At 32.9% G+C, this 15,071-nt stretch overlaps 1 protein-coding gene across 6 annotated transcripts in view; it reads right to left on the bottom strand.

Moving 5' to 3' along the window:
• The window catches only part of LOC145324654 (uncharacterized), a 45,062-nt gene extending 34,601 nt beyond the window's left edge, over positions 1-10,461 (bottom strand). For all 6 annotated transcript variants that reach the window (XM_080167237.1, XM_080167238.1, XM_080167240.1 and 3 more), the window contains exons 1-3: positions 10,386-10,461; positions 8,888-8,983; positions 8,234-8,313 (exon numbers count right to left, since the gene is read on the bottom strand). In XM_080167237.1, the coding sequence (XP_080023363.1) occupies positions 8,234-8,313; positions 8,888-8,983; positions 10,386-10,442 (233 nt within the window). In that variant the 5' untranslated portion in view covers positions 10,443-10,461. The remainder of the gene's footprint in view (positions 1-8,233; positions 8,314-8,887; positions 8,984-10,385) is intronic.
• Between the last annotated feature and the right edge of the window lie 4,610 nt (positions 10,462-15,071).

The following is a 15,071-nucleotide window of genomic DNA, read 5'->3' as shown; positions in this document are numbered from 1 at the left end:
ATTCATAAGATTTAGACCAATGTTATCGTTTAAGTTACCGTAATCCTGGTTAATCTGATCATTAGGGAGGTTTGTCATAGCAGAGCTGGTCCAGGAGCACCGCAGGAGGAATCGTCTTAACATCAAGTATGGACATCTGAAACACAGTAGATATTAGTGGACAAATAAAAATAGTTAATATACAATATATTATCGTTGAAGCGAAAAAAATTACCATATTTACTATAGTTATTCCGATAGCGTTTAGTTTATGTGTGTGTTGGGGGTGGCAACACATTTAAAGCTAGTTTAGTTCCCCCTACTCATTTTCATACAAGTTCCATGTATTTTATATGCTAATCAGCAGAAAAGAAAAGAAAAATAGATTAAAATTAATATGCGATGTAGGCATTCTAACAACTTAGGTAATGTATAATAATAATATTATAATTTTATAAAGTTCACGTGGATATAAATCATTCAATTTTTTGAAATAAATCATTTTGAAAATGATAATAATAATAATAACTAAGCTGAGTGTTTTTTATTTTGTTAGGTACCTTTTTTCGTCGTATAAGATACTTAACTTCATGTTGTGATTACCGCCTTTGTTGCTTTGCTTTGCTTAGCTTTGTTGGCGGTGTCTCTAGCTTTGGCCCTCGTGGCCACAGGATCAGAAGGTGCTGAGTCAACGGTAAATGCCTTCATGGCAACAGGATCAGAAGGTGCTGAGTCAACGGTAAGTGTAAATGCGGCAGATGCGGCAGGTGCAGCGGCAGACGTTGCGGCAAGTGCGGCGGTGTGTGTGGCGGTAGGTGCGGCAATAGATGCTGCAGGTACGGCGACAGACACGGCGGCAAGTGCGGCAGACGTGGCGGCTGATGCGGCGGCGGTCACGGCGGCAGGTGCGGCGGTGAGCGCGGCGGCAGGTGCGGCAGTGAATTCAGCGGCAGCGGCGGCGGCGGATGCGACGGCGGCAGGTACTGACTGTGCGGGCTGTGCGGCTGGTGCAGCGGCTGTATGTGCGGCACTAGGTGCGGCGGTTGCGACGGTTGCGGCAGAGACTATGGGAGGAAACACAGCCAGGTCCCCGAGAACTGGGGCAGGGGCAGACGTTAAATTATGTTGAATCGTGCTGGTAGGGTGGGCTGTGATCGTACTAAACTGCCTTGGGAAGTCATCCTCTGTTAAATCAGCCTGATTCGAGAAGAATGTTTTCCTTTCCTCAGGCGTTAGCTTGTTGAAACGAAGGATAGGCGGTGCCTCCGACAGAAAAAAATCCTCGCTTCCAGGTATGGGTTGGGCCATTTCCTTCAGGTCTTTGCCAAATGGGTTAAGGCAGCGTATCCAGCGGCTGCCGTTCTTGAGCTGGAATTGGACATGTTGGCCAGCGACTTTGGCCCTCGAAATCTGGTTTGTGGCATATACAAAGGTCATGGTCTTCCTGTTGAGGTCGGACATATCTTGTTTCGCCTGGACTAACCTATTGGGGAAGAACGGGACCGGTGACGCGTTGTTCCTGGGGTTGAACCTCTTGATCTCGGCGTTGTAACGGTCAAGCACAGCCTTCTTATTGTTCATCCACGCGTCGAGGTAGGATCTAGACATAAAACGAAAAATAAAAACGGGGATCTGGTCCTTTGTATATGGGAGCATATGGGCACGCTCGACGATATCACAAAAATGTGAGGGAATATATTCTAATTCCCCACGTTTAAGAGCGGCTTCAAGGGTGGGCCTTATAATGTTTCTAAATATGATAAACTCTGTAATATTTTCACGGCTCCACGGCTGCTGAAAGTTCACTATTCTACAACTCCAATCGCGGCACCTTTGCTCTCTTATCGAGTTTTGTAGAAGTTGAAACTTGACGAAATTTTCTCTCGACGATTCGACAGAGTTTAGATAGTCTTTTTGTTGTGTAATCGTGGTCCTAATCGCTTTTTGTTCACTTGCAACAGATTTAGCATCGACGAAATTTTCTATACCTTCGATAGATTGAATTTTAACATTTAAATCTGAGACTCTCAATTTAATATCGTTTATTTCGGTTTTATGACTGGCAAAAGTACTATGAATAAGCTCATCCCTTACCTTAGCTATATTCGCATCGTATTCTTTAAACTTAACATCCAAAGCAGAGTCCAAATTTGTTTTAAATTTTGACCAATATTCTGGGTTGTCACACGTACTACAGGCCATGATGAAGTGAAGATGGCGGATCCGAGGGTGCTGAGTGAGTGTGGGTCAGCTGACCAATGGTGGGACGCGAAAAAATGTTAGCCAATGGGAGAGCTTATTTGTCGGGAGTACTTTGCGCCGGTAAAATGTTGCCAGACCGATAAATTATCAAAAAATTTTGAGAGTGTTTTCACCAAAAATTGTTCATTAAATTAAAGCGATTAGGTTACACATAGGTTAAAAAATATTTTTTAATTCATAAATGTTTTATTTTCACTTTTTTTGTGTTAACAATTGACCGATACGTTAACACATACACTTTGCCAGGCCTAAATACGAGGTGCCCTCTGGCTACAGTGTCTTCCCTTTCCTCCAACTGCGGAGTGACCACGGGCAGTGGGGAGAGGGGAACTAGTTGAGAGAGAGGGGGAAGGTAGAACTGAGCTTAACACATGGGGTAGGGCGGGGGAGAGCTTGCAAAATGCGTGTTCTCAGCCCGACTCTCTGAACTAAACTAAACTAAACTAAAATAACTAAATAATAAACAAACAAAGAATAAGCTACCTCCATCCCAGCATTCTCAAATTAAATCAAAATATTGGGGTGTGGTAGGGTTTCAGTACTCAGTACTCAACTTTCTTGGATTCTATGATTCTGTTTTACTTTAATTTAGTATTTTAAATTTTTAGCAGTAATAAGAAAATGGACAATAAATTTCCTAATTATGACAAAAGAAATAAATCAAAATTATTGATCAATTGGACTTTAATAACGAGAGAGGGGACATTGGGTTGTCTATTACACTAATACCCAAAGTTTTCTTATTTGTTAGCAGAACATCTTTAGACTTTGAGAAATTTAATTAAATTTTGAAAGGATAGTTCATTAAGTATACCTAGTGTCCATCAACCACTAACTGTAATCTACAAACGGGTAATTTTGTGTAGAATCAAATGGATGAACATAAATTTATCGGCTATTATCTTACCTATCCCTTTAGATCCCTGGTAGTTAGTAACTTCAATAAAGAAATGAAATTTATATTGTAACAAATAAAAATGGAACTTTTTATATAATTCAGGGATAAGATAATGAACGTTTACATCCACAATGATGATAATTAAAATTACCCCTAATGTGGATCAATATTATTGGTTTAATTTGAACCAATCAAAATTCAATAACCCAAAGTTTTCAAGATTACCAATTGTGATATACAACTGTAAAGACTAATAATGTCTCCTCACTCCCTGGGTATAATTTTAATTTACAGTTCAATGTTATCTCCTCCCTGGGTATAGAAGAGTTGTTTACAGGGATAGCACAATTGACGAAAAATGTTTACATGGGATAGATAAGAAATGCAGAGAGACATGGGACAATGGGCTGTTTATTACACTATCCCCAGCAATGTTTTCTTATTCGTTGGATTAATTACTTTTGGGACTTCAATGAATTTTGATTGGTTGATTCCTTAAGTTGAGTGTTTGATTATTTCAACCACTATTTTTGATCTACTGAAATGGTAATTTTGATTTTCCACTTTTTTGCAACAATTTTTATGTTATATAATCATCCTATTTATCTGGGTTTTTTTACATCATCTAAAATTTCTATAATATTTTCAGGGAGTTGTATTGCCACATTTTCTTATTAATTGGCCCAAAACTTTACCTGAAATTTGATTGGTTGGTTTCATACCAAAAACAGATGGGGTAATTTAGTATCTAGCAACTGTAATACCCTAAGTTTTACAAACACTATTTCTCAAAAACTAAAAAATCATGATTGGTTGGTATAAACTACCACTTAGTTTTTCATGCACTGATGATCTAAATCTATAGATGGAATAATTTTGTTTCTAACCATGGGGAATAATTTTGTTTCTAACCATGGGGAATAATTTTGTCTCTAACCATGGGGGATAATCAATTTAATCTCCATTGTCAAATCCCTGTATATTTTCTATCTTACAGGTCTGCAAATACCTGGTGCCCCCCTCCCCTTCCCTCCCACCTATCACATTCCTGCCTTCCCTTTCCTATGTCAACCTGTATCTTTACTCCAAAAAAACTACACACACACAACGAGAATTTGTTGGTGTGCGCCATGGACCACTAAAAAACAAAACCGCGTTTCCGCGGACACCGCGGATATATTAACCACGTCATATACAGACCATACACAATCTAAGGTTGATAAATTTTGCCTCCACTCTACTCATGCTTCCTAACTGCTGGACAATATTGCCGCCACTTTTTTGTGTTCGCCTCCGCCCAATAAAATCGCAGTTGCCGCATTCATCGCCCTTCTCCGCCACTACTCCGCTATACAATGCTATACACCGCTTACATCGCTATACACAAAATCCCCCAGCCTCCACTTAATTTCTGAACAAGGGAGAGGGGAGCATGTATTGAACCGCGACATACAGCAATGAATAGCGGAGTAGCGGCGGAGAAGGGCGATGAATGCGGCAACATAGAAGCTAAAAATCACTAAAGCAGCACAAATTGAATGGCGGGAGGATTCACTTATGGGCGGTCAAAATTTTCAAAGGGCTTCGATCGCGATGCCACAAAAACAAAAAATGCCTAAAATTGAACAGAGAATAATAATTTCAGGTTAGATTTTCAAAAATCCAAAGTTTATTTTTCTGTGGAGAGTCCTTTTAAGAGCTCTATATTCAAAAGGGTTAGTAAGAAGGTTGCAGAAAGATAGTTGTAAACCATTCTGGGATCTAAATCAAGCTTTCCTAAAAATGTAACTTAATCAGTTCAGAAGTTAATGCAATCCTAAGATTTAGACAAAACAAGGATGACAATATCCATAAAAGCGAAGTACTGAAACGATAGTACAAACGGACATCAACACTTGTATAGTGTCTAAACTGAATAATCAGAATATAAAAGTATAAGATTCGAAGCAAAATTGTAAGTAAATTTTTTGAAAAACTACTTGATACAGGATAATGTTTATGGACATACTTACATTTTTAGGACTTGATTATAGAGTTGCTTCGCTTATAATATTGTTCTTTGTTGTTCCAGGAATCAATATACCAAAAATCAGATCAAACGGATAATTAGATCACATAAAAAATTGTTGTTAAAAAAGTAAAAAAATCAACATGTTTAAAATGGACATACGGACATTCTGGTAATGATTATAGAGTTGCTATGCTTTCTAACTCGTACCTAACTGTTATAGGAATCATCATGCAAAGTTTGAAATCGATAGGACAATTCTAACATGCTTAAATTAACGGACGGACGTACGGACCGACCCTAATTATAGAAAAGCTTAGCTTTTAAAAAACTAATATTTAATTTGGTGTAAGTGATTGAATAACTATTCAAATCTTGTATGCCCTGTGATAAAATTAACTTCTATTCTCGTTTTTGAAAGAAAGTTTTAATGTATGTTGTCATCCTTGTTACTTTTTTATATAGTTGCAATGTCTGTTTATTGTGCCTCTACACTACACATTTTAAACTTTATATAGAATCCAAAGATAATTCATTTGAAGAATAACAGTAGAACAAATTAAAATATTACAGGGGAAAGGGGATAAACAAATGTATGTCCCCCCCCCCCCCCTGTAAACTATGTGTTGACTTTCAATTGTCTCTGAACATCAGCCAATAACTTCGGAAATGTTACCACAGTAAAGTCGCTACAAAAGATAAGAGAGCAGTTTTTAGTAGACGAAAAAGGTCCCTACCAGGCATCACTGGATCCGGGTAGTTATCTGGCTTAAAATTCTATACATTTATTGGTAGTATTGGAATAATATAGGAATTCTCCTTTAGGGTTTAAACTCTATAACATAGCTAAGTTAGAAATTATCAGAGCTGGATCTTTAAATCATTTTAGTGGTGAACCAGATCGGGGTGCGCCAAATTTCAGCAAATCACAGCGCGACATTTTAAAAATGATAAGGGGAGAAAGTCGCCCCAAAAAATTCTGACATCATAAAAATGAGGGATGAGGAGAGGAAGAGTTGGAAATAAAACTACTTAAAAAAGAGATAGATAATCCCTCATTTTATGACGTCACATGCTGATTTTTTTAGCGTCTTTCTCCACTCACCAATAAATGTATACTTTTACTTTAATATCCTAACTATAGAAAAGCTTTACTTTTAACAGTCCTGCTATTTTACCGTAATAGTAATGAAAATTTTAACTTTAAAACCAGGCCTTGTGGGCAAATCAAGATTTGTTAAAGTAAAAGTTCTGGATGTCTATCTATCTATCTTGCTAGTTATCTATCTATTTAGTTGCTATCTATCTATCTAGGATATAAAGTTGGTAAGAAAAGAAAGTTTTGCCTCCATCAATCAGAATTGTGCTGGTTACAGAACAGATGCATCCTGGATACTTATCTATCTATCTAACCATAAAGCTTTCTATCTATCCATCCATTTTGCTTTATAATAATCTATTTATCTATTGCTTTACTACTGATTGTATGTAGGAAGGAAGGTGACATTGGACTATGAATTAAATTGGTACACAAAGTTTTTTAACGTCATTATCTTATTCAATGTTTCTGAAACTTTTTGTACACTTATTGAATTTTGATTTTTGGTTCCAAAATAGCGGTATCCAAATTTAATCTACAAAAGTTTAAAAACTCGTTCTCCTATTTGTTAGCTTAAAAAACTTTTTTGTATGATATTAGACCTTGATTGTAAAAATATTGGATTTATTACTTATTGGATCTTACACCAGATTGTCATGTACTCTAATAAAGTGAAACTTTTAGCCGTTAATTGGCTTTGCCTTTAATAGATAAACTAACTAACCAAACAGTGTTGTTCATGTTAGCAACCTGAACTGATGTCATATTTTCCTCTTTATTTTTTTGTTGTTGCGTTACTTATGGACATAATTATCCTTGATTTCTACCTAAAACTACACCACAAAGCATTACAAAATTGCCTGTTCTTCCCTTTCTTTTTTTCTCTTGCAAAGAAAGTTGAATTTGAGTTGATTAAAAATGCAACTGAACCAGGGAAAGGTGACATTAGAAGATAAATTAAGCTTCCTTCCAATTGGGATACATAAAATTTTGTTTACTAATTGTGTAATGAATTGAAAATAAGGGTTATGGGGTAGTCCTACCCCTGCAGGAATACCTTGTATCCAATATAACCTAACCAAACCTAGTCGTAGGTTACAAACAACAACTGTAAAAAAGTACATTACCCCTTTTATTTTCAATTCATTTCCAATGGGTCTATGCACTTTGGGGAAAGCAACAATAAATTGATTATTATAATTATTCTTATAACAATATTTTTTCTAAGAAATACAGTTTTAAGGCTACCGAAGGCATAATTGTAAAACTATTAAATTGTAATTCATTATCCCATCCCTGATACCAACACAAAACAATTTCTTGTAACCTTTACTTTTCAAATTGTCCAAAGATGCATTCAATTGGTTAGAAGAGTTAGAGTCCTAAGAACATTTTTTTATGGAATATTATTCTACTATAGAAATTAGTAAGGTTTTTTGTTGTCTGTAACTTCAAAACAAAATAATTTCTGTGCTCAATTTAAGGGAAACTTAAGGTCGAAGTTTTGGTCTATTTTATTTTTAGAGTTTTGGTTTTAGGCTATTTTGACTACCCATCTATTCCCCTTTGAACACTGGACCCTAGATGATAGAGGGGCGGCCACTAATTGCTAACATACTCTTTTGGATATACATTCATACGGACAAAGTAAGTTAAAGAATTTCGTCGTTATCATCTTAGGAATTTTTTTCTTCATAAAAATTGTCAAATTTTGAGAAAAATTTCCTAAAAGGAAAATACCAGAATTTCAGAAGCCACTGTGATTCCCATATCCTTATAAAAAAATTGAAGCTTAACTTCGCAATAACAGAAGTACTTATTGGGTTTTCTATTTATGCTATTCTATTTCCAGATTTAAATCTTGGGATGGTTTTAAGGTATTTTCTACCCCCTCTCTGTCCCTAAGACTACCAGAATATTAAGTTTAATATCAAATTTTTGGGCTTATACATTTGAAACGTTATACATAGGAACACTATATTTATACCTGAATGGGAAGCTACATTTGGCAAATGCTGTACTGGATTCATCATACACTAGACCATCTGGGCACAACTTTTCAGTTACCTAGATAGATAAATATTCATTAGGTATTTTCTAGCTTTTAAATATGTTATTAAAATTCATTGATAAATTTAAAGAAGATAAATTAAACAATGAATTTAAAGTAAAATCTAATCATAAATATATAAAGGTCAATCTATGAATGAATCTATCAACGAATATATTGATGGATCTATTGATGAATATATTGATGAATCTATTAACAAATCTATTGATGAATCTATCAATGAATCTATCGATGAATCTATTGATGAATCTATTGATGAATCTATCGATGAATCTATTGATAAATCTATTGATGAATATATTGCTGAATCTATCGCTGAATCTATCGCTGAATCTATAGATAAATTTATTGATGAATCTATCGATGAATCCATCGCTGAATCTATTAATGAATCTATCAATGAATCTATCAATGAATCTATCAATGAATCTATCAATGAATCTATCAATGAATCTATCCAAAAATCTATCAATGAATCTATCAATGTATCTATTAATTCAATAATAAATCTAATGGGTAGTCTATCAAATAGTTTAACTAACTAAGAATATATAAATCTATCCCTCTTACCTCTCCCAGCTGGCACTCATAGTATCTATCACACTGAATGGCATCAGCAAAGAAACCATTTTCTTCAGGACATTCAGACACATAATCATAGTACTCCTAAAATTTATCATTTATTGTGATTTATTGACAAAATGTGCAAAACTAAATTTACTAGCTCTGTTTCTTTTTTGTGATAGCTGCACTATTTGTGAGCATAAACATTAATAAAAATGTTATAATATCAAAGAAAATAAACTATAATTAGGACATAACATAAACATATACTGTACAGAAATGAATAAATAATAAACACTTATGTTTACAATTTTTATAGATCATAAATTATAGGTAAAAATATATTTTTTTTCTCCAAATCTGGAAGATATATCCAAATGAACAGGAATGATTAAGCTACTACAATGCTAAAAGTAATATTACATAATCTGTATGTAAAAATTTTATATAAAAATGTGGGTCTAATATACATTACACAGAAAAAAAGTATATAATAAATTATCAATATAGCATTTTACTAGTGGGCCAAACCTTTAACAGACCCTCATTCCCCCTCCCACACAACAAAAAAATATTACAGGAAATAAAGGTCCCCAAAGTTTTATAAAGGACTTTTATTACTTCTTCATGGGGTTGTAAAACCTTCACTGACCAAACCTTTCCTAACAAATGAATTTAATTTTGAGAAGGGTTAATTTTGTTCATCATTATTTGGGGTGTATTTGCTCAACTTAATGAATTAACCAATTAAAATTCACTAAGGTCCCAAAAGTTGTCAAGCAAACAAATAAGAAAACGCTATTATAAAACTTTGGGGCCAATTGTAATAAACAGCCCATTGTTCCGTTCTTTCTGATTAAATTATAACTTCTTGTCACACATTTTGAAACTGAAGCTAATATTTAAGAAGGTTGGGTTGGGAGAGTGTGGGTATCATATGGTCCAATTGCGTTGTAAAGGGAAATTACCGTAATATATGATCATTAACTTTCTCGCCTAGGCATTGATCTGAAGTCATTAATTTCCCTACATGTTCATATTGTAATATTCATTCTTACAATTTATATTTCTTATAGCGGTAACGACCCTAGAGACTTTTTTGTTGGAGGTGGGAATGGAGGGATGACGACATTTCAATCTTTTAAAAATTTCATCTTTAAAATATGAAAGTAAGAAAACATCGGTAGGGTGATATCTCTTGGAAGGGTTGAGGTGCCCTACCCCAAAAAGTTTTAAAACCTTCCCTGGATCGATAAGAAAACTATATACTTTCAGCTGTTAGCTAGATCCTTTTTCTGCTACATATTGGGTTCTCTATTTTAGGAAAGCTTTGTATTTGTCAAAATATGATTATTTTGTAATTCATTGGTTGAAATGTTTTACTTTGCCCTCTACCCTAGACATTAGGGGCACAGACACTTGTAAGGTAATTGATTTTTAAACCTTTATCACATGGTGTAAAGTCTATAAATACTGCCACTTTAATCGCAAAACCTTTGTTTACCTGACTTAAAGATAGCTTGGCCAAACAGGCAGAAAATATTAAACTTGTTTTCAACATTATAGTCTATATCATGTCTGAAACATAAATAATTTAAAAGTTTTAAAATTAAATAACATGTGGATAGATCAATAACAGCTGAATATAAGATAATTACACATTACTGTGTTTTTTTTATTTTGTCTAAGATATTCTGTATTCAAGTATCATGTCAGTCATTTTATGAAAACAAGGATGACAACATCCATAAAAACGAAGCTCTGAAATGGAAGGACAGACGATCTTAAACATTTGTAGAGTGTCAGAGCTGAATAAGCAGAATATTAATTCTTATGTCCAAAAAAATTGTAATAAAATGTTATGCAAAACTGCTTAAATACATGATACTGTTTAAGGACATACTTACATTTTTAGGACTTGATTATAGAGATGCTTGTTATAAGAGGAATCAATATTAAAAAAAACAGATAAGTCAGATAATTTTAACATAAAAAAATCAGCCTGTTTTAAATGGACATGCGGACTTTCTGGTAACGATTTTAGATTTGCAGCACTTTCTAAATTGTACCAAACTGTTATAGGAATCATCCTGAAAAGCTTAAAATTGATAGGACTATTCTAACCTGTTTAAATTAACGAAAAGATCTATCCGTTACGGATGTACGGACTGACCATAATTATAGAAAAGCTTCGCTTTTAAAGAGCAAGTAATAAAGATATTATTATGGCAAAGGTAATCATTCTTTTGAGCTGTAACACAAATGCAACAGATTGTCTTTAGACATTGTCCATAACTAATATTACTAAACCTTATTTGTTAGCCAAGAAAATTTAATAGCATGTTAACATTAGATTGGAATAACTATGGAGTAGTTGTTTAAGTATTATACTATTGGTTATCATCACAATAAGTGGGAAAGAAAAACATTAAAAAAAGAGATGGATAATCCCTCATTTTTATGATGTTACATGGCTAATTTTTTAAGACACTTTATTAAGCTTCGATATGTAAATTTAAATTGACATCATAGTTAATTATACATATCCGTATTTATTAGGTCTAATGTTAGGCAGATTTAATCAATATAATGACTTCCTGGTATCCATAATATGTCTACTTTATTAGTTTAGTGGCTACTAAACATATGTATATATACTACTTTGGGGATTCCCAATTTGTCCCCCTAAACCAGCGACTGTGGCGTAACAAATAGCAGGAATGTGATAGGTTCGATTCTTGGCCAAAAACCGTGTCATAACCAAATACTTTAAAAGTGGATCCTACTGCATTAAGGCATTGTTGATGAAATAATAGCGTTGGCAGACGGACCGCTTATTAACTGCTTTTAAGCCGCTTTAAAATTTGGTTTTATTTATTGTTGTTAAATAATTAATATGCAAACATAATTGAATATAATTAATAAAATGAATTATAGTGTATTTACAGATGTGGCACATTTATATGGTTACAGTTCAGATGCTTTGCAAAACGAGAAAATACTAGAAATAATAATAAGTTTAACCTTTAAAATAAGGATGACAAAAGTTATAATTAGCAAATTTAAAAAATAATCTTGGGTGAACAAATGAACAAACTGAGATAAAGAGCAGATGTTCAGAGATCATGAAAAAGAAATGAAGAAAAATTATATTAAAAATATTAGAAAATTAAGAAAATCTTTTAGAACTATACATACATAAATGTTTTTTCGAACACACCGAATGTTATTTTCTCCATATATAGTGTTAGACTGACAGAGTAACGGAAATCTAAATATGGAGAAGCTTTTCTACTAAAATTTACAGAGGAGCTAATTTTGTTTATGATTATTGGGAATTTATTGTCCATTATTATAGCTTCTAAGATCCAAAGTCAATTAAGAACCAAAAATCATAATATTAAATCTTCTTTTTTTATTGGATGACAACAATTTTATAAAGAACTTATTTACTTGTTATTATTTGGTGCAATTTTGCTATCTGATCTAAAAACATAAAGACCAGGTTTTAATTTTGCAATTTTAATGACATTTGAAGTTTGACAATTTTTAATTTAATTCTAAAAACCTGTAAATTTAGTGTTTAATCTTTATATTGATCTACTAATCAAAATCATTGTTTATTTTTCAAAAAGGATCAAACATGCCCATTTTCAAATTCAAGCCATTCCTACTTTAACATCTAATATAAAATCATTCTTGTAATATATACTATTGAAACTAAAATGCATTAATTATGTTCTTTATTGACAAAACAGATTTATTAATATGCACAATCAAACGCAACTATCCGTTAAAAAATAAGGATCGATGAAATGGAATAGAATAGGCTTTTTCATACGAAATGTTTACATTTTCTAACAATTGGTGTGGTCTGATTATTCCTACCACTCGACAAAGCCTAAAGTGTGTCAAAGATTAGCTATGTGACGTCATAAAAATGAGGGATTATCCATCTCTTTTTAGGGGTTTTCTTGCCCACTTCTCCTCTCATTAACTTCATTTTGTTTGACTTCGCATAGCTAATTTTTGACACACTTTGGTCTTTGTCCTACCACTCTTTTACAAATGTATGGCTTGTTCATCTATAGTTTATATTTATTAAAACTGCCATTTATAGCAAAAATAAATATATTACTATTAAGATGGTCAATCAGACACAACAATCTGTGAAACAAGGTTAAAAGTAAGTAGGAAATTAAATAAATGCTTACACTTTTTAACAAAATATTGGCCCAATAAATGTATAATTCATCTAGGCTTTTATATCCATTATCGAAAATGATAATTTTGTGATCAATCTTTGTAGAAAATTTAAAGAATTACATTTAAATTGTAATGTGGGAATTCATAGTAAAAGGATTTACAGTTTCAATAAAAATATTTAGAACTAATCAGTTATATATTTTATTTCATAAAACATTTAATGATTTAGAATTAAAATGACCAATGATAGGCCAATACACAGAGTAAATTAACAATGGCAGACCAGTATTCATTTTAATTGACCAATGGTATGTTAGTATGACATCATTTTTTTACAGGCACTATAAAAAGCTTTTTAATTTGTCCTTCCATTTGGGTGAGGAAGTGATTTTAAATGAAAGAAACTCAAGAAAAAAATAGTTTTTATTTAGATATCATATCTCTCATTCTCTGAGATAAACAGTATAGAATGTGTGTGAGAACTTTTTTTTATAAATCATTAGAAAAAATAATTTTCAAATGTTAACTCTTGCCAAAGGGCGTTGGCTCTTACCTTTAGATAGATAGATACATCCAGAGATAAATAGATTTAGATATATAGATATATGTCAACCATAGCCAAAAGGCGTTGGCTTTTTCTTTACATGGATTTCTTCTTAAGTAAAGTGTTTATTAAAAAAGCTTTATTTTTGTGTCTTTGAAACATTTTTATACAGCTTAAATCTGCATAAGACAAACGATATTGGTTTTTTTTATGATTATATCCAGCTGTTACTGGGATCTTAGTGAAACATACGAACATGCATGAATCACATAGGAAAAGAAATGTAAAATCTGATTCCAGTATTGCTTCGAAACCAATTAATTTCCTCTAGATTAAAACAAATTCTTAGCCATACTGAAGCCTGGGCTTCCGGTATCTCAGAGCCAACAAAACTGGAGTCATCTTATTTTTCATATCCGCGGAAAGCTGTCTATAATATTATGCGATAAATAATTATTACTTTTCAATGGTTTATATAAATTTGCTAAAACGTAAACACACTTTAAAAATGTCCTTGGGGGACCTAATCTTTTCTTACATTTGACATCACTGTAAAGGCTATTTGACCTTTTAGCCTTTATATATGTTTACCTAATAACTATTAACATGTTCATAAGCAGCAGAGTAATAAAGGATTAAAGTAAAGATATAGAAGGTGCATCAGATCTGCCCACAGGTTTAGGGTCCTGAACCAATTTGTAATTGGTCAGCTAATAGCGTCGTAAATATAAAACAGCCAAATCCCTACAAAAGAAAAGAAAACAATTTGCAAGCAGACAAAAATGGTCTCTACTATTCAGGGTAGATATATGTATTATATATCTATACTTATAAAATATTTAATTTTTGATTATTCTGACAGGTATTGTAAATAAATCATCAAATATGACATATTTCTTAATAAGCTTGTTCAATTTTAAGCAATCTATTCAAGCTAACAAGCAAGGCAGATAAAATCTAACTCATAGACGTATAGATTAAATGACATGCTCTAGTTTTAAAATATTTGTGCTACAGTTAAAATAGGCTATTTGACCTTTACTCTAATAATGGATATACCATTACTTGGGTCTAGACGCCAGATTGTCAATAACTCAAATAAAGTTGTTGCTTAATAAATTAAGAATCTCCACCATCCCCTCTCCTGCATATGGATGAACCAGCTGACCAATAAATGATTTCCATGTCAGCAACCAAGATTGAAAAAAAAAATTTGCCTTAGTCATAATATCCACAAAAAATGAGACAAAAAAAATTACTACTTCGTACATTAGGATATATTACAATATACATTTAACTACCCTAGATGGTCAATCAGGTACAATAATTCGTCCAACTTTAAACTTATCTTAAAAAGATTTTTGTTTATCTTCAATTAACTTTGAACTTAATTTGTCTCATTGATTCAATCCAAAACTTTAGTATACTATTTAGAAGAGA

The sequence above is a fragment of the Acartia tonsa genome, chromosome 7, assembly GCF_053477335.1.
Source record: "Acartia tonsa isolate MP-2025a chromosome 7, ASM5347733v1, whole genome shotgun sequence".
NCBI lineage: Eukaryota > Metazoa > Arthropoda > Copepoda > Calanoida > Acartiidae > Acartia > Acartia tonsa.
This window is presented reverse-complemented; position numbering and strand designations above follow the sequence as displayed.